The sequence below is a fragment of the Camponotus vicinus genome, unplaced genomic scaffold, assembly GCF_025532165.1.
Source record: "Camponotus vicinus isolate PSW18456_S1 unplaced genomic scaffold, iyCamVici1.0 SCAF_5, whole genome shotgun sequence".
In the NCBI taxonomy this organism is placed as follows: domain Eukaryota; kingdom Metazoa; phylum Arthropoda; class Insecta; order Hymenoptera; family Formicidae; genus Camponotus; species Camponotus vicinus.
Genome location: NW_028141977.1, coordinates 14,538,181 through 14,559,023, shown reverse-complemented (window position 1 = coordinate 14,559,023; position 20,843 = coordinate 14,538,181). Strand labels below are relative to the sequence as shown.

Here is a 20,843-nt window from a genome sequence, read left to right as displayed (position 1 = left end):
CTAATATAGACCTCGATACGTGTTCAGATGCGTGTGAAACACGTAAAGAGGCTAACGCGATCAAGAGAGAAGCTTCACAATATACATTCGACCGTAGATTGGCAAAAAGCAGCGCAGCTGCTCAAAAGCTGAACAAAAAGCTCCTTTCGACGTAAACCCAAGAAAACTAAATAAGAGGAATGGAAAAAAGAGATTGTGATAGAGACACAGAGTAAGAGTAAAGAAAATATGGATTCGAGGAGCAAAGTGAGAGGAGAGAAAGAGGGATCTGGGATTAAGAGGTGGGAGGAAATAGGGACAATGTGCGGTCGAGGGGAACATGCGTGCACTTCGAGTCCTTTTGTTCTCCGCGAGCGACATCTTCGGTCTTACGAAAGACCTTTTCGAGAAGATCTTTTTATTTTGCTCATCGATTACCTCCGATTCTTCGATTTTAGAAATTTAATATTTTTGTCCGCTCAGGCGTGTTTTTTGATAGAGAAAAGTACAGTGGGACGGCAATACGATTGTAATGATAATCTCGCGGGCGATATACGAGAGATAGAAAGAGAGAAAGCGAGAGATCAACGATTTTAGAGTACAAAATAGAGCCAAGCGATTGATTCACAATAATTATGTTCGAATAAAAAAGAAAAAAGAAAAAAAGTGTAGCAATTTTTTTCAAGCTTGTGTGTTAGGCGAAAGCGCGATGGATTTTTCTCTTTCTTGATATGCTTTTCACATTTATATAACTTGTCAAAAGTAAATCTATACATATGAAAAAAATAATGATTATTTTCGATACATATATTTTAAAATGAAAAAACTTTATAACTGTAATATTATTCAGCAATATTATTGATGTATGAAATATAATCGATACACACAAATTGCTTAATTAATTGTAGACGAAACAGAAATGTGCACTATAAAATATATCTAATGATTCATTTAAATTAATTCATTCATCTTTAATAATAAAAAATAATATCTTTTTGGATTTTTTGGAGATGATACTTGATATATAATGTTATATTTATGTTATATTTAATACAATCGATTAATATTTATCCTTTTAAAGAAAAAAAAAGATAATCCACATTATTTCACTTTCAGTCATAAAATATCCACATTTTTAAAGCAGAGATTTAATAAATAACTCTTTTTAATGTGGTAAATGCATTGTAACAACAGTGAAACTTCATATCGCGAAACACATCCCCGTCATTTTCTCTTCACGACAAGCGACATCAACACCACTGTACTTTATTATCGCAGCCCAACAGTAAAAAGGACAGAGCATCGGGCGCTATTTTACCCTTTCTGACATCGACCAATTTTCAGCGGAGAGATAATTAAAAAAAAATGAAAAAAAGATGACACACTTGCATGAAGCACACGCCACATGGAACGATCTGCGAGGTCGAGGCTGGAAAAAGGCAGAAAGGCAGAAAAAGAAGAAAGTAGAAAGGAAAAGAGATTATTAGTGTCGTCGTTTGACCCATTAACATCAAGAATTTTTATTCGTTCGTCGTTGCGTAAAACGGCTATATACTGTATAATAAAATAGATGTAAAAAAATTTTTTATCTACATATTTTCATTTTTTTCACATGATGTACTATCACATAATGTATACATCCAGACAACATTATCCCGCTGACATTTTCATAAAATAAATTCTATCAAAAAATTGTAATTCTGTTTTCATCATATCATTTATATTCATCTGAAATTTTATCTAATGGGACAATCGTTGACACAGAATATGGTAAAAAGCGTCGGTGTTTTCACGACAAAAACCATGTAATGCTATGAAATATTTTCTTGAATTATGTTAAATTAATATTTTGCTTTTGTATGTCATGTTTAACGTTACACATTCTGTATAAGACAGAATTCTGTCGCAATTCACCGACGATCAGAATGGATAAATAAAGATAGAACAGATAATTTGGATGCATGATGAAGACAAAACAAAGGGCTAACCCTCTGTGTCATTTGAGAACTCAGAGATTTTAAAATAATGGATTTCGTTACGTAAAGAAAGAAATAATCAATGAGGTACTCAAACTAGTCATCAGGTCAAATTAAGGAAAGGGAGGAACGAGATAAAACAAAAGCGCAAACAAAAAAAAACGGGATGAATGAACAAATCGAGAGCAAGGAAGAAAAGAACATAATTGTGAGGGTTAATGTTACAGAGAAGAAGAGGAAAAATGTGAGAAATGGAAGTAATAAAGAAATAGAAAAAGAGAGAAAGAGAGATCAAGAGAAAAAGAGAGACAGAGAGAGAAAGAGAGAGAGAGAAAGAAAGAGAGAGAGAGAGATAGAGAGAAAGAGAGAGAAAAGAGAGAGAGAGAGAGAATGCATTACCGCAATGCTAGCCCGAGATTGTGCGGCCTTAATGTGGGCTTGAAGGTGCAGAGGGGGGTGGAAATAGCGGCAGGGGTCCCGATTGCATCGGCCCTTGACAGCGTCCATGCAGACCGTCACAGAGCCGTCCTCGTTCGCCTGCACCGTCTCGAGGGGGTGCGCAAACCGGCACTCCGTCTCGCCGCGTTTGCACGCCCCGCGTTGAAACTCGCGACATACCTACAGCAAGAGCGAACACGCATGGCATGGCACTCTATCTATGTGGGCGAAAGGGGGTTTTAGGGGGGCTAGAGGCTAAAGGGGGCTGGCTGGCTGGCTGGCTGGCTTGGCAGGGCCGGGGGCGCAAAAGTCAGACAGGGAAGGTCGATCGGAGGTCGTCAAGGGTGGCAGCTCAGGGATAATGGGTGAGGCGATTGTTCAAACGGTCGCTGGCTCTCCTTCGATTACGATCGCACATTTATACTGCTCGATAGTTGCTGGGAGCTAAAGATGGATAAGACAGATGGATATACACACAGAGGAAAAAAGAAAGGATGAGTGATCGGATCTCTTAGTAATAAAAAACGATATCTCATGACGTTTTGACATCTTAATGCAAATCTTTTGTTGAATCGCATTGAACCCTGCCGGATTACGTTAGATTACATTTTTCGTACGACGTTTGAAAAAAGTTCACATCTTATGAAATATTTTTAGAATAATTATGTGACTGTTAATTTTTTACATATTTTACATATGTTTTTTATTATATATATAGTGAATGAAAAAATAGGTTTTCATTTATACGATTTCTTAAAATATAAATAGTATGTAGAAAAAGTTTACATTGGATATTTTTTTGTAAAATTATGTAATACGTAAATTGATGCATCTTGCTATTTAAATTAGAATAATTCGAAAGCAACAAAACAGAAGAATATAAAATTGCTGTCGATTGCGAGACCACTTTCTTATTAATTATTTTCTTATAATATAATTGATAAAAAAATTTCAAAGAAAGTTGAATGAGAGGAATTCCGGGTTGACTTGAATAGGAAAGATTAACTGATATAAAAAAGAGGAAATAGAAATTTTTATGAACATTAGATATATCGAGGAACATTGCGTTACGAAACAGGATCTTTCTACTTTGGCGTGAACGAGCATTGGCTGTGAATACACGTTACGAAACATGTAAACGCGCGAGAAGTCAATTAATAGGTCCGGCTAGTAAAGCAAACAGCTTCAAAGCCGGCGCCAGTGTACCGTAATTTTACGGCGCCTTTAAAAGCTGCGGTTTTCCCGTAAAAAAGACGCCTTTTTCTTGTCGCAGATTTTTAACTTTACTGCGGCGAGACGCGTTAATTTATTCAATAAGATTCTTTATGTATTCTTATATTCATGTTTCGTTTATATGAGCTACTATTTAATTTAATTCAACAAATTATCTTAAAATCAGTTTAAATGAATCAAATTTTTTTTGTTGGCACATAGATAAATTATATATTTTGCATGTAAAAAAACGAAATGCTAAAATTGAACAGATTACAAAAATTAATTTTTTATAACTTATAAATTTATATAAAGTGAATAGGAAATTTATCAATATATAAAATGAAAATATTGGAATCTTAATAACGTGTATTCACGGTTGACACCTGGCCGCATATAGACTACTGTAGGCTAGGCTTTTAGTGTAGTTGACAGCCACAGAGCTCGTGCCGAACCTGGCAAAATGTACAGGCAGGACTATGTCGTTTCTTTTTACACAAGACGGATGTATACAGAGAGGCAAAAAAACGCGCGAAAAAAAAAGAGGAAAATTAAACAAAAGATAGGACGGATGAAGAATGAAATGTAGAAGGGAAGAGAAAGAGAGAGAAAAAGAGAGAAGAGAAATAGTATAGAAAGAAAGTATAGACTAACGTGTAGCTAGCAATTGGACCGAGTGATGCGAAAGAGCGTTCCGTTTATGGACTTCGGGTCTGTTTCGGGGGAGGCGTTAAAAAGAGCCAACTTGACACACATTCTTTTTTCTTCGTCGGTATAGTTTTTCCTTTTTTTTTCTGGCCGTTGGTATGCTGGTCCCAGGTGACAAACACTCAACTTCGAGATTCGATATTCGTGCAGACAATTGGTTCTCTATCGCGTCTCTATCGATTTTCTATGCGTTCTTTTCTGTTCTAACGAAAAGAATGTCTCTAACGAAAGCTATTTATGCTCACAAAAAGTAGTAAGTCTACTTACCGATCATTATACACACATACACACACGGAATACGTATCTATAAGGATTATCATTACTACGAGAACGCGAGTATTTTTCGCCGGGGATGGACGGAGAGTCCGTTAGGCCAGCCGACTCGTGTTACCGGACTAATTTTAGCGTCAGCAAGAGAAAGACCGGTGCTTACCAACGCCCAGAAAAGGGAGAAATTAGATCGCTCTACTCTACTCTATAGAGCTGAAATACCGTGTTCAAATCTGTCAAAGAGAGGCGTAGCACGCGCCGTTACTCGGTGCACCCTCGCCCCGCCCAATAAGGTCGAAGGACACACGGGGTATGGATGGTGATGGGGGAGGATACAGGATAATACGATAAACGCCTCCACGAGCATTCTTTGGTATATTATCAATCGGATTAATATGCGTACGTGTTAAAGGAAAACTCCGCAACATGCATCACTTACTACATTCCTTGTGCATACTCGCTGCGTCTCGAGAAAAGCAGAAGGTCAGATAAGACCTAGAATTTGCTGATATTCTTCTTGAGATAATTGTAAGAGGACACTACATTGAAAGACATTGCTACAAATAATAATTTCGTTGCAAAGTAAGCTCGACAAAAAGATTCGCTAATTTTCAAATAAAATTATAACGTTGAAAACGAAAACTTTTACTTTTCTCAAGGTACGAGATTCAGAGCGTATTCTAGAGTACCATGCATATTATACATAATTTTGAAATCTACGCGCTGAAGCGCTATTTATTTTGTCCAGTGTTATCTGTCAGCTTTGTTTTTTTTTATTTGATTGAAATTATTCTTTTCCATCCGATAAATCTATACAGACATCACGGATATCTGCGTTTAATGCAACAGGATAATAAAGGTAATAACGCGCATTACGCGCGAGCGTCACTTCCGCGCGCGAAGTGAGGCTCGTTCGTGTTTGCTTCACTTTCTCCGCGCCTTGTTCGAGTGTGTTAATTCGAGTGCACGCACTCGGTCGCTCGAGTGTGAACCGCGAGTTAAAGTGGGCGCTTTCGGCAAGCTGGAAAGCTCGTTAGGAAATGCACACGTATACAGACATTAAACGGTTAACGAGAGAGAAAGAGAGACACGCACGCGCGCACACGCACATATACACATATACACGCACGCATACACGCATACGTTCTGCATAGATGCTTGCAGATGACACACAAGTGCGTGCAAAGACAAAAGACACAATGGCGTGTGTAGACAGCTAGACGAAGAAAGAGAATATATGCGTGTGTGTGTGTGTGTGTATGTATATATGTGTATGTCATATCGCGATTGTTGCGAGACAGATAGCGTATAGTTGACACCGCGGCTAAAAGAGTGAGAAACAGGTGCGACGAATGGTCCTTTTGAGTTCCTAATTAACGACGGACGGCCGGCAAGTGGCGCGCGCGCGCGTGGGAGTCAATTTTAAGTAACGCTCGTAAATTTTCACCCGAGGAAAATTACATCGGGGAAAATACGACATTCCGTAAGATTCTGGCAGGAGAACGGAATGTTTAAAACGAATGAAATTTTGGATCTGGACCTCCTGCGAAGGATCCAGAGATAATTTTTGTTTAATTTACACTTTGGCATAGGACAAGATCAGCGTCTCCTTTTATATTGTAAGAAGACGCGTTCCGGGATGTTATTGTTAATTATCTTATTATTTGACGTTTGTAAAATTTTCAACATTACACTGAAATGTCTATTGTCCTTGATTTATAAAAATTCGAGTATTTTAAAACCAATTTTCAACTCGCTGCAATATATTACTCTTCCTGATATAAAATTATATAACCAATTTCCGCGATAGTGATTCGACATTAAAATATCTGTCAAACGAACCATCGCGCACAAATTAGTAGTAAAAATTAATTACCGTAAAAATTATACTTTCTCTCCGTATATACATATATGCGATAAGCACATATAATAATTGATAGTAGTGTACGTATCCGAGCGCAGTTCACAGTGCGCGAAATGATATTTTTTTACACAATCCTCGCGCGTCATAGATCCCACTTTTATTTGTAAATTCGATATATTGCACCGACGTTGGAGATCTTCTATTTAGAAACTGTCTTAAAACGCGTGAGAGAAGCAAGCAGCATTGAAACGAGCAACGATGTCAGCGATCCGTCGCGTGCACCGTTCCTCGAGGGAATTTCGATATAAAGTACCGCTTTGTTAGCAAGCATAAAAGATGTGAAATGAAGTCTACTATACTTATCGCAGAAGCGCACACACACATAATGCTACAGCAGCTGCAAAAAAAATTACGAAAAGAAAGAACTTAAAATCATGGAGAACTGTGTATACGTGTATCTTGTATCTCGTAAGTTGTGTATGCTTGTTTTACGTATGTATATGGATACTTGCATGTATGTGTGTACACGAGATGTGTACGAGAGAGAAATATCTGTTGTATTTATATATATAAAAATATGTAAGGATATATATTTATGTTGATAATGTGCCAATAAATATCAAAAATTCGCATGCGATCATACTGCATAAAGCACCTCCTCCTAGCTGTAAAAGTAAACACATAAGTCGCCGCTGAATGTATACAACAATTAATAGAATTAGTAAATAAGTAATGTGTTTGCGATTGCGACAGAACAAAAATCATAACTCTGGCGCTGAAAAATCAGATACACATGTATAGATATATATATGTAGGTATATCAAATACTTGTAAATCGGATATAATATATATAGAAAGATATGTATTATATATATAGTCGCAAAAAAATTATATATTTTGCCGACAATGTGTGAAATACGAGAAGCTGTAAAGAGCATTAGCTTTGTGCAGAGCTGTTGGCCGTGCACGCCGATTGTCGTCGTCGACGAGAGCTTTTTCGCGTATAAATATTAACGAAAAGATATATCTTTCCCCATACGAAATCAATGTCATGTCAGTACATGTGTTTTTTTTTTTTTTTTTCGTTTGCGCGTCGACGAGGCATCGGCGTGACAGGGTTTGGCTAGCCAACGAAAATAAATGTAGGCGTGTGTCTACTGAAGACGGGAAATCAAAAATTGAGACACCAATGGAGAAAATAAAATTCGCAGGAAATGGGGAAAAAAATATATCGCGCTGACTAGCGGTAAGAAAGGAAACAGAACATAGGGACCACTTAAGTGCCGGCCTGTGAAAAAGAAACGATATGATATATACATACAAAACACAGTATCTATATATCAGCTGCTCTTCCGTTTGTCGGAGTATGAATATGCCAGTGAGCGTAGCGCAAGAATCAGTTAACATCGAGTAAAAACATTTGAAATTAATATAGACATCACTACTCTTCATTCACTAAAGTCATTCGCTACTACATGTTGTGAGAATGTTTGCTTTCTACGCTTCCCTGATTGGTCAAGCTTTTGGCGATAAGCGCGCGCGATCAACTTTAAGATATGTGTATCAAACAAATATCAGGAAAAAAAAAAAAAAATGATACGAGAATTTAGAAGAGGACGTGATAAAATGTGAAAAATAATTGTGCCTTGACGTGTAGTGTGCTATTTACCAGAAGTAACTTTGGCCAATCAAGGTTAAATATATTACTATGCTAAAACAGCGAAAATCCAAACGTGTTTATATCGATATTAATAACATTATATATAAACAGGCAGCAAGCAATTAATTCAAAGAGCATTAATGACATATCGTCCGGGGAATTGCAGATCTTGCGATCTTTTTTTTTCCTCGTAGGTGCAAGGGTCAAGGAAGTGGAGAGGGCGTTGAGATATCCAGACAGGATGAATTTCGGAGAGAAATGGGCGAACTTCAATGTCGTCGTCGAAATGGACAGGAATTAGCAACGAATCATCGCGTTTATTGTCGCGAGAAAGACGTTTACACGCAGATTACTTGACTGATAGCCGATTACTAGCACAGTCCCGATCGAGTATCCTCGAATTTCACGAATACGCAAGAAACTATTTCTCATTGCAAGCGGAAGTGCACTACAGAAAAATTTGTATTTTCAAACGGAAAAGAAAAAAAAAAAGAATCGTATACAGTTTTGGGCATACTTCGCGCAAGTTCAACCAAAAGAGCGAAGGCAACAAATAAAAAGATAAGTAAAAATACAAGACTAAGACATACAAAGCACACAAACTTCTTGGTCATTAAAGTGAATTTGTAAGAATCAATAAACAGTCTGTGCATCAGTTTTCAGTTTCAATTATATTTCTTTTATTTGAGAATTCATCATCAATAAATTTCACGTGACCCGAACTCAGTGCACAAGTCATCGTAGTACATCACAAATAGATATTGTTATGATTACTAATTATCATCGTTATTGTATGTTACCAAATATTATAATAAATGTTACCGTAAGACCAATCGTAGTTAGTTAATAAATCGATCGTATATTTCCGACTTCTATATTTGCAATATTTCATTAAACGACATTACATTGCGTTATATCCTTACTCTTTTCGTAAACGTTTCCTTTACTTAATCGTAAATATGTGAAATCGGTCATGTATTATCTCGATATGAAGGATAAAGAGGGTGCTATCGTTCTCACTATGGTGATCGGGGATAAAGAGGAAGAAGAAGGGATAGATTGGTGCGAAGGTTCGTGATGTATATGAGGGTTATAAAACTGATAAAAGAAGAAATTTCGAGATTCATATTGCTAATTCGCGACGAAAGAATTCTTTGTTTCGCCCAGGCTGGAAATTCTATTGCGAGCGCAAATTTATTATCACCTAACTTGAGAGCGGTCGAACTTGTAATATCGATCGCCTAGACAATCGATACATGTACATCTAGAGAAAGAAAGATACTACATTTCGCATAATTAAATGCGACTTAAAAAAAATCGCGAATTTATCGCAGTAAAATTGAAATAATTGTAGCGAGTTACATTTCCTCTCTTTCGGCTTTCGTTTATGTTCTACCAGTTTCTACGATACAAAATACAATTAAGTAATTAATTAATTAATTTGTTAACCTACCTACTATATACACATATCACTATGTGCGTATGCATGGATGGACCAGCGCGTGTAAGCGTCATGTATCTGTATATGATTCTGCATACGTACATAAATTTAGATATCCTCGGACATTGCGAGGAACGTCCGTAAAAGTTGCGTTTTTTGCTGCAAGTGCAATGACTCATAAGGGACTCTCCCGTTCGTTGATTCTTGCGATTAACACATAATACCAATATATATGGTCGTGGCGATAAGAATTATTATTGTAATAATAATCACATACACAGACACGACGTACAAGCATGTAAATAATAAAATCAAATCGAATTGAATCGGCTGTACGTTTGATCGTTCTCGATTCTCCTCTTTCCCGCGTTCGTTTATCAAATAAATGTGATTGCGAATTGTTCAAGTTTCGATGCGCCGTGATTGCCATCCTTCGTTGCCTTCGACTACGCGGGTGCTAACACTAGAACAGCTAAATTTATTACATTATTAAATAAATCATTATTAAAGGGAAATGTCACGATTATTTATTTTATAATTTTTTTTTCATTATTTTAGATAAGATGCGATAATTATTTTGATTTACTATTAAAAAATCGCTTATCGAGCATAATAAACGCATATATATTTGAAAAATAGTCTCCACTCTTTTTAATAATGATAAAATTGATATTCCAGACAAATTTAGAATTTAGTCGTCCTAATGTTAACCCTCTCATTTTCAAGTACATACCACTAAATATTGAGAAAGACATTTAAATATTCTCTTAATTATATACAGTTTTCGATAATTTAGTTGATTATAGTGATATTTATTTGAGATTTTTTTTTTTCGAGAAATTACTTTATAAATTCTTAATTCGTTGCGCTATTTCGGTTATATTGGGCATCAAGATAGTCGAATCGTAAAATATATGTATATATATATATATATAAATTTATATAAATTTTAATTTTTTTTAATATCCTTAATACGTCTCGTCATACGATCGTGTTGCGAACGAACGGACTAAACGTTTTCTACAAAAATTAATCTATTGTAACACTTGCCAAGAATGGATTCGTCGTGGAGAGCATTTTTAGCACTTCGCGAACGGACCGGCGCAAATTTTCGCGCCGATACTCGCGCTGCTCTATCTTGATTTTATTTCATTTTTTAGCGCCTCGCGAAAACTGCCCCTGTGAAAACCGACTCAACCAAACTTGTTAATTTCGCGAATGCCGCCGGGCGAAAAAGGAAAAGCGGCGCGATGGCGGCTCCGGGGAAATCTGCGAACTCGCGCATTAGAAAACTCTACTTCGCGAACGCGAAAGTTTCGCGAGGCGATCCTGTTATTGTTTCCGAAGCGTTTCTCTTCAACCGGAGTCCGCGTGCCAAAGGCCGAAATATTACACGACGGTATTTCGGATCGTTGCACGCTTCGCAAAGATCGCGTTCTATTTCCGGAGAAAGCTTCGTCCGCCTCTCCCGAAACGCTCTCGCTCTTACAGAAGTACGATATAGTATTACGTTATGCTAACCTACGTTTATATTCCTAAATATCTTTGTGTATATATATAAATATATAAATATATAAATATATATATATATATATATATTTATTTATTTATTTATTTATTTATATATGAAATAATTATTTTAAGACATGGGCATGTTTGATAGAAGTATCTGAATTTTTATACGACTGTTGGAACCTGATTGACGTTTTTCTATGAAATGATCACGTTGCGAGATTATCCCTGCAACGCGAAAATCGAGGAAAGATAAGTCGAATATGTGCCACATTGTGCTTTGCATCGCTCGACGACGACACTTTGATGACCCAAAGAAATCAACGATAACGGTCTACTTGACGTAAAAACCGGCTACGATGGTTATTCCAGTGGTGATAAGTCTCTCAGCTTTCCTATAATGTATATCGAAAGTTCCATCGATTGTCATATATCAGTCCGTTGTAACGTCGAATCGACATTTTTATACAATTGATATCTCGACAAATATACAAGAGAAGAACGAAAATCGTTCGTAAAGAGAAGCTAGAGTCCACAATAGATTATTTCATAAAATTCGATAAACCTGTCAACTGCCAACAATTGATAAACGTTGGCAATTCTTTCTTGTTTTAAATTTTAAATTCTAATAAACGCGATTATATAATTATCGATTTGGACGATAAACATGTGGAAGATTGTTATAGTTTTCGTAAAACAGATATGTATACAATAATACTGTAATTGTTACAGGAATTTATCAATTTATTATAGATACATAAATATCATAAATCATATAACTGGAAATGAATCGGAAAAAAGAACATATATAAAATATGCAAAAATGTATGTAATTTTACACGTTTTTTTTGACAGTCGTATATTTGCAGATCCATTTACTTCTATCAACCAGTCATATATCTTGCTTTCTATAAGTTAATCATATTTAATCATCACGTTTTATCTCGTTGCTATTATAGTTATCTAACTTAGAAATTTACAATTTTTTTTCGAAACTTTTTTAGACCTTTATATCGCTCGCGACCTCTAAGAATCTATTTCTCTACGTGTGGAATATCCTAAATTAAATTTTTCTTTGTCGCCACGTCCCGCCATCGATATATTACTGTTGATCATTGCATCGCGCGCTTCTCCATTGCGCTATAAAATATACGCGTAAAATCTTTGTCGTTTTCAATCTCCCGTTTTTCTTCTTTCGCTGCTCGTCTTCGTTTTCATAAAATTCATTGAACAATCTTTATGTTAGTTTGCCGCAAATTATTCCGCAAAATATCAAGTACACGGGATTAATCGCCATCGATACTGCAATTGATGTTGCGACATCGCATTGTTCGCTAATCATCGACTATAGTTACGCTAATCTCGATGCTATCATCCCTAACGCTAAGCTACATATCTCTCCTCATGATCGAACACGTGACATTAACGTAATCGATTGAGCGTATAGAAATATATACCGCTTTGTAATCCTAAAACTAGATACTCTCAAAGTTTCTCTCTCGTCATAATCCTCTCGTGCTCGTTATTTTGTTATATTGACAAAATAAATGTTCGATTTCCAGCCTAGGATCCATCGATATCATCGCCATTCGATCGCGACCGTACGTAAGCCATCCGGCTCGCGTAATCAGATCACCTTCCGCGCGGCGTAAATTACTGTAATTAGCGACGTGCGTCTAACTCGTCTGCGAAATCAGGATATTCCCGGTGTCCGCTGCAATTTCATCCGTTGTCATCGTTATGCTCTAATCACCACGAGCGTTCCATTACGCTCCGGTTGATTAATCTAACCGACGCTACATTTACGCGAGAAAAAATAGAGAGAAGGAAAAAAAACGTAAAAGAAGAAAACCGAGAAGAAAAAACCGAAAGGAAGCGACGCGTCGGCGTTGATTTACCCTACCGAGTCGGACAATCGCACGTCGCCGATACTCGGGGTCGAGTTGATCTAGTAATACGCGTGAACGTAAATGAGATTATGAATGGGATGATGATGGGCGTGGGGATTGTGCAGGGGGGTGCACAGGGACGTCGTAGTGATGGTAGTAGGGGACGACGGATGATTGACAGATTGCATCGTGGATACGGGCGACACCTGATTGGGGGGACCGGCCGGCACTTGGTACACGGTATTGGGCGCGGCCATCGGGCACCTTGAGGCCCCGGCTGCGCCGTGTTGGGCCCCATGCTGTTGTTGTTGTTGTTGTTGTTGAATGTAGTTTGGTGGTAGACATACCTCGAGGCGATCGGTACGTGGCATCTTCTGCGGCATCGCCACCGTCTGCGGCACCACGCCGAGCGGACTGCCGACGCCCGTTGGGTCCGCCGGGCCCATTATCGCCGGCATTATCGGGCTGGGCGCGAAGTACGGGCTGTACGTGTTGCCAACCTGCGGCATACCGGTCAGGTACGGATTCGTCGCCTGCGAAAACACACCCGGAAGGTATCCAGGTAACACGGATTAGAACACACCTGTCCCCACCTTCGCTCCACGCGTTTTCGTTTTGTCACGCGATTCCGTTCAAATGCGCGCTTTATATCTTTAACCGTATACAGAGTACCTGGTAATGTAGCTGCAACGACAAATATTCGACTTCTCGTAAAACGAGTCGGTTTGCGAAAATAACTTTCTCACTCAAACACTCATGTTTTATTAAATTATTTACAGTAAAATTTTTGGCAAATTTTATAAAATAAAAGTAATAATTCTGAAGATATGTCGTGCATAGAAAATGTATTCTACTAATAATGTTTAAAAGTATAAAAATATGTTCTCTAAAATATTATAATATTGCATAACATTGCATAACATTTGGAAATATGTATAATTAAGAAAGAACTACATTCGACAAGACTATAAAGTCGTTATCGTTGTAAGTTGCATGTTAACAAATATACGTTTCACAAGTTTGATGAGAATTACGATTGACTGCGTAAAGTTTGATTGCAAATAATTTAAGAACACAGTCATTTGAAGAAAAAGTTTTTCTCGCAAAAATCAACTTGCTTTGAGCAGTCTAGTTCTCTCATAAGAGTTAGTGTTTTCTCATTTATGTTGCCAATTACCAAATTCCTTGTATATGTAATCTACTACTTCTGATTCAGGTAAATTCTGTTTTAAGATGCATTAAGGCTTCGCGAGCAGCGCTCTCTTCGGCTAATTAATTTTAAGAAGTTTGATATGTATCTAATTTGTGAGATTTATGCTGTCTAAAGTAATTGCTTCAGTTTCAAATAAGTAAGCAGTTATCTGATGTAATAACAATATATGAAAATAATTGCAAATTAATACATCTAGTAAAATTAATAACAATTTTTAAACTACTTACATTCAAAATTTCTAACTTTGAATAAATAATATACAATAAGCGTTCAAATAAATAATCTCATAGCAAACTCAATTAAACTAATCACAGATTGTAATAAAAAGATGTAAAATATTATTACACATTTATATAGAATTTAGAGAAATAAAAGAAAAAATATTAATACTTGGAATTTTTTTATCTACAAATTTAATTAGATATTAATATTTTTCAAGATTAATATAACATCTCAAATGGAAAATTCCCTCTCAAAATAAAATGTATAATAGTCGCATAAATAGATGTATTTGCACTTATTTTTCAAAAATTATATTAATAACAATTAAATACAATAAATTAATCTATCAAGACAAACAATAATTTTAAAAAAGTTGTGTACAAAGAATAGGTCTTTAAAAACGAAGAGACTTAGGTGCCAAAGGTGAGAATCAGGAGAGAAAAGGCATCTCGTTTGCGGACTTCGCGAAGCCTTAATCGTCTTTTTTCCCTTTTCTCATGCCCTCCCCTTCGCTTTTAACGACAAGCGTACACGTTCCCACACGAAGCGTTTGGTTTTGTAGCGAGAACTAGCTCCCAGAAGCGAAGGCAGGTAATTTCAAGCGCATCTGAACGAGTCGATCATTCTCGTTCGTTCTTCTCAAAAGCCTTTAATATCCTGGGAGCTTTCGTCATTATAATGAACCTTTCGGAGACGTAGCTAGGTAATTGTCAGAAAATGTATTAATAATTGTGCTAATTCAGCAATATTTATGATCAAACATCAATATTATCATCATTTCTTGAAATATCAGACGACAAAAGTTTTATTCTTGATATAGAATTATTATTATATAAGAACGGAATTTTTTTCAAATCCTAAATTACCACGCCTCGTATCCTCTTTTCCGTCTCTTTAGCTTCACATTTTTGTTATATTAAAATTTAACGATTTTTTTTTCACATATTTCTTTACTCTTTATATGATATCAGATATAGATAAAATAAAATATTTCAAAAAGAGAAACATATTCATCGCTTTCAGAGCTAAAAAACGCGCAGATATTTTATCATACTTGGCCGCAAAACTTCATGCTTTTCTCTCCTACAGGAAAACTTTGAGAAAACATGTACAAAAATATCCTTTCCTCAATAAACAAACAAAACATTTTGTGAAGCATGCAAATAAAAGTTATTTAATTCACTATGCGGCGCGTTCTTAAAATAAGTTTAAGCTTTCGTACGAACGCTTACCAATTATAGGCGAATCGCTCGGATGACTATAGTGGACGTAATGAAAGTAACTATTGTGTGAAAAACATATATAATATTGCAAACTGTAAGTAAATATCGTCCATTTATTTACTATTACATTTCTTGAAGCATCAGATGTGTAAACGGCAAGTATCTTTACGTCCACTTCTAGTCAGCGTAGCGTTAAATTAACTAAAAATTAGTGGAAGCCAACCAAAACCAGGAGTTACCATAAAGGCGTGGGTAGCGAGAAGTTGCTGCTGGATTTGCTGTTGAAGGTGATGGTGTGGTGCCGGAGGTGCTGGTGCCTCCTGTTCACCAATGACGTAATTGGAGAACACACCAACAATCAACCACAACCACGTGAGCCACAGCGGCAAACATAGGGGACAGACAGGCAGTCATAGTATAGGGTTCGATATCACGTAGCAACGACTATGAATGTATGTCATGAGTAAAAAAGAGAACGTTAATAACGAGTTTCGATTTTTAATTACTGCACCGTTGATAAAAAAAGAAAAGGAATTGACGATCTCGTGCGTGCGCGAGAACGCTTCATCGATTTAAAGACGCACGACTGGGACAGAAAAGTTCGGAAAAACGTGGAAAAGTTTCGTCGGTCGTCGAAGATTTATTTAGGTCGCTCGAAATGAACCCGAGCAACTCACGCGATGTCGCGTGAAATTCTGACGAGTGGACGAAACTTTGCCGCGCCCAAATATTGCTCTATCGTTCAAAACTTTGAAATTATGCTTTTCCCGTAATTAACTAGTCTCCCGTCGAATGACAAATATGAACAATGCTAGAAATGTTCGCTATGAGAATCTAGTATGTCCATTCTCAATCTGTGCTTCATAAGCCCTTTGCAAGTTATCTGATTTTAGAACTCATCTAAAGGTTCATTGAAAGCAAAATGTATTTATATATCTCAAATATTTTAAAATATATAAATACATTTAAATAAATTATATTTAAATAAATATATTTGAATTTTTTTAAATATTTGTAATTTAAAAATAATTTAAATGTATTTCAAGTGATTCAGAGGAATAATAATAAAAATAAATATATTACAAATTTTCAATAGAAATTTTTAAAAACCATGATATAAAACAATAAGATTATAAAAATCACTTTTTGCGTTAAAGTTACATTAAAGAAAAAAAAATTCTGCAAATTGACTGTCTATCGAAATACGTGATTAAGTCAGGTTTCTCTAGGAAGAATAGGGATGACACTGACCAAGAACATGCGACGTGCTAAACTTTTTAATTCTGAAAAACTTTATTTCTCGGTGCAATGTCCGCAAGAAGGAACGCAGGTAAATATGGACGGCGAAGTGCTGCGCTTGTACCTCGAGAATACTACCGGAAAAGCTTGCAAAGTGTTTCAGTTTAAATGCGTACGTGAACGCAGCTTCTATAATGCATCTAGCTTCAAATTTCATGATACTAATGTGATAAGGAAGCACCGCACCGTCGACAATCTACGCAGCGTCGCCTACCGGAAAAAAAAGATAATCTAGTGGTAACCCTCGAGACTAAACACAGACAAAAATCAATCTTACGATCGTGGTAAAAATGTGTGAATGTGTGGATAGCAAAAGACGAAGTGCAACGATCGTGTTAATTTGTTGGACATACCACTGTGGGTACCTGGCCGGGCACGAGGGGCTGACCCGGCGTGAGGCCCTGCTGGATCTGCTGCATCAGTGCGTTTTTCAGCGCTAGGTGGTTGCGTCCGTTTATGAGGAGTTGGTCCTTCAGATGCTGCGGGGGATGGAAATACTTGCAAGGTGGCTTCTCCCGATTACATCGACCCTAAAACAAAAAAGAATATATTTTAATATATTTTAATAATAGATAAATATTTATATTCTTATTACTTTAGCGATAGATAAATATATTTATTATAATAAAAATATCTGAAAGAAAAAAAAGAGAAAGCTATAGATTCTAATTAATGTATAACTTAAAAGTTTATGATTTAAACTATTATTTAAAATAACTATTATTTAAAAAACTTGTAAGATAAGTAAAAAAAAGTAAAGAAACTTTTTTTATTTCGCCGAACAGATGATTAGCAGCATTAATTCCTTCCTCTATATAATCATAACTTCAAATATTATATTTATGTGGGAGTTTGTTGCATAATTCTTTTTCATTGTGATTTTATGTCAACTTAAAATGAGTGCTCTAATTACCAAAGAAAAAATGCGAGCAATCTTTTTCATTCAGAGAGGATGAAACTTGTAGAGATTATTCGCATCAGTATGTAAGAGTTATCAAGTCACAACAAGATTTATGAGTGGATGGATTGTTTTAAAAATGCTTGGTTTTTTGTTTGAATGTTTGCATACGCAAAATTCTAAAAATCTTAACCAATCACATCCATTCTCCATATCGGGTTCTCGTTCCCTTTGTTTCTCTTTCACGCCCTCTCCTCGTAATTTGGGTATTAAGACAAAGTGTAATGCGGTTTACAGGATAAATTGCGGGTGTAAAGCTAGAATACAGAAGTGGTGCGAAAGTGGAAGGAGGATGCCGTCAAGCCGGTTGGAAAGAGATTCATGGAACAGAGAAGCGGAAGGTAGCGGGAAGAAGTGGAGGAAGGATAAGATAGGCGGCACGAAGCAAGGTCGCGCAGCCGGTGTGTTGCGGTGCTACTAATTAGACTTTAACAATATTAGTTCATGTAAGATGTCTATATAGATCCGGTAGGATAATCAGCCGCCCGTGCTTTCTTACGAAGATCCGGTGGCTTTCGGTAACAGCGACTTGCGAGTGTAAACTCCGTCAGAGACAGAGACGGTTGCACAGCGATCGACGGGAAGTGCTGCAGGTCCTGTTGGCGTTGATGGCAATGGCAAGACAAGAGCTCAAATATCGCCTAATTAAGCACATTCGAGAGTTTCGGGGAATAATGTGTAGGTAGCCCGCCACGAGAAAGTTCGACCCATTGAGAGGAACGCTCCGCCCTCTTCATCGTCTTCGTCACCACCGTCACCATCGTCGTCGTCGTCGTCGTCGTCGTTTTCGGCATCGTCGCGTACCACGACAGTCGACCTCTCGTTGACACGGGGTGGTTCAAGTTCGACTAATTGCACGAGACAAGATTCTCATTCGAGCGCATGCTCGTGTACGACGCGTGTCGTGGATTCACCGGGGCTTTGGAACCGATAACGTTTGTTTCTCTCTTTACGGGTCACTGCTTCTCCTATATCTTGTTTCGACATAATGAAAAACTAGTCGGAACTAGACAGTTTTTTGAGCTAACAATGCGATTCGTAAAGTTTCTCATTTTCTCTATAAACTTGATATATTGAAAATCCGTTAGAAATTTTTAAATAATTTAAAAAATTCAATAAAGGAAGTAAAAAGAAAATATCAAGATCAAACGATGGAAGATGATGAATAATGTTTCAGAAAATTAAGCATAAGGAGATTTCGGAAAATTGTTTCTCAGGCTTACATTATTATCATTTTAATCTGATAAATAAATCAATGATAAATATTACTTCGACATAAATTGTCAAATATACCGATAAGAGTACCATAATGATGTAAATAAATATAGTTTCGGGGGATGCTTATGCTAATGTATATTCTAGATGGGTGGTTCTAACTGATGGGAGTAATATTAAAGTTGATTTAAAGGGTCTACTGATAAGAGATAGCATTCTCGGAAGAGCCGCGCGAAATGTTCCCCTCTAATTTTAATGAAACTTTAATGATATTTAGAGGATCTCCGAAGACGGGTAGTCTCGTAAATCTCATACATAATGATGTAATATCTCACAGATCTCCTAACGACTGAATTGTTTCATCCTTAGACTGACTTCATTTTAGTCGACGAATCTATATTATTGAGATATCTTTAAAAAAAAATCTTTAGATTTTTGGATCTATTATTTTTATATTTCAGTTAATTTTATATCGCAAATTGGTTTCCAACTAATTAAAAATATAGATTCGAAGCAAATTATTTCGCTTAATTTTTAATTATTTTTATTTATGTATGCTTATACTTCATAAAATTACACACATCTGTAATATTATCTCAACTCTAATCGTTTTTATTTTATATTTTTAGATGTATAATTAATAAATACATACATATATATTTGTGAAAATATAAGATAATAAATTGTTTAGAGTTTACAGAAAGGTCTATTTTATAGTAATAATAGATCCGATAAAAAATGAATCATCTGATAGTGCATGTAACCTTTACAAAACTTAGTAACTATAGAATTAATGGTTCGTGATGAATTTATCTTCAGATAAAACTACTCAAATAACATATCTCGAACAAATTATTCACTATATATTCGTGTTATTTAAAAAAATTTATAATATATTGAAAATTTATTACATAGATATTATCGGAGATATCATTTTTCCGGCTTTTAAAACGAAAGTGAATATAAACTAGTGTATAAGTCTGCCATACGATAATAATAAGTAATATTCGATTTCATGTTTATCCGCTTAGACGAATAGCTTAATATAAGAGAGGCTTTAATATTTTTACATTGTCGATCCCGCAAGAAGAAATTAACCTTATTACATCGTAAGACGACGTGATAACTTCTGAGTCACGTAGTAACAAGATCCTACTCGTTTTCAAATTAATCTTATGCATCTTGTTAGACAAATATAGTTTAATTCTGTCATCTCATCGTATTCAATTAAAAAAATGCGTGTAAAAAATTATTTAAATTTTACAATATAAGAAATATTAATGCTTAAAATAACTTATAAAAAAACGATGGTAATTCATATTATTGAAATTTTTACATCAAATCTGGAAAATAAATATTAATAACAATTTATATTTATCAAAAAAAGCTAAAATGATAATTAAATGCTTGATTAATTATTGTATATGTCAATACTGCTTATATTATATCAATTAATTACTATCTGCAATAATTATATTATAGTCAATAAATGTCACATAAAATTAATATGAACTGAATGTTTGTGTTATTGTAAATAAAAATATTTTGATATATATTAAGCTTTATATTATATAAATATCCATATATATTCATACGAAATCATTCGCACAATTATCCGTGATATGTAGCACAGATAAAACTATATATTTTTCTTTTATGTAACGAGAAAAATATACGAGCTGAAAAGATTAAATGGTGAAAGGAAAATCTAATCGATACATAAAGGCAGTAAATAGCTCTCTAGCTTGTTCGTTTCTTAATAAC

The 20,843-nt window shown here is 35.8% G+C and overlaps 1 protein-coding gene across 17 annotated transcripts in view; it reads right to left on the bottom strand.

Moving 5' to 3' along the window:
• Nucleotides 1-20,843, bottom strand: part of LOC145972463 (protein muscleblind) — a 374,150-nt gene that overhangs the window by 31,181 nt on the left and 322,126 nt on the right. For 7 of the 17 annotated variants that reach the window (XR_014439170.1, XM_083101109.1, XM_083101106.1 and 4 more), the window contains 4 exons: nucleotides 17,260-17,436; nucleotides 15,847-15,927; nucleotides 13,297-13,482; nucleotides 2,355-2,573 (listed from right to left, as the gene is read on the bottom strand). Coding sequence is in view for 16 of the 17 variants with exons in the window: in XM_083101106.1 (XP_082957232.1) it covers nucleotides 2,355-2,573; nucleotides 13,297-13,482; nucleotides 15,847-15,927; nucleotides 17,260-17,436 (663 nt within the window). In the remaining variant the exon portion in view is untranslated. The other 10 variants (XM_083101107.1, XM_083101111.1, XM_083101112.1 and 7 more) reach the window with 6 other exon arrangements.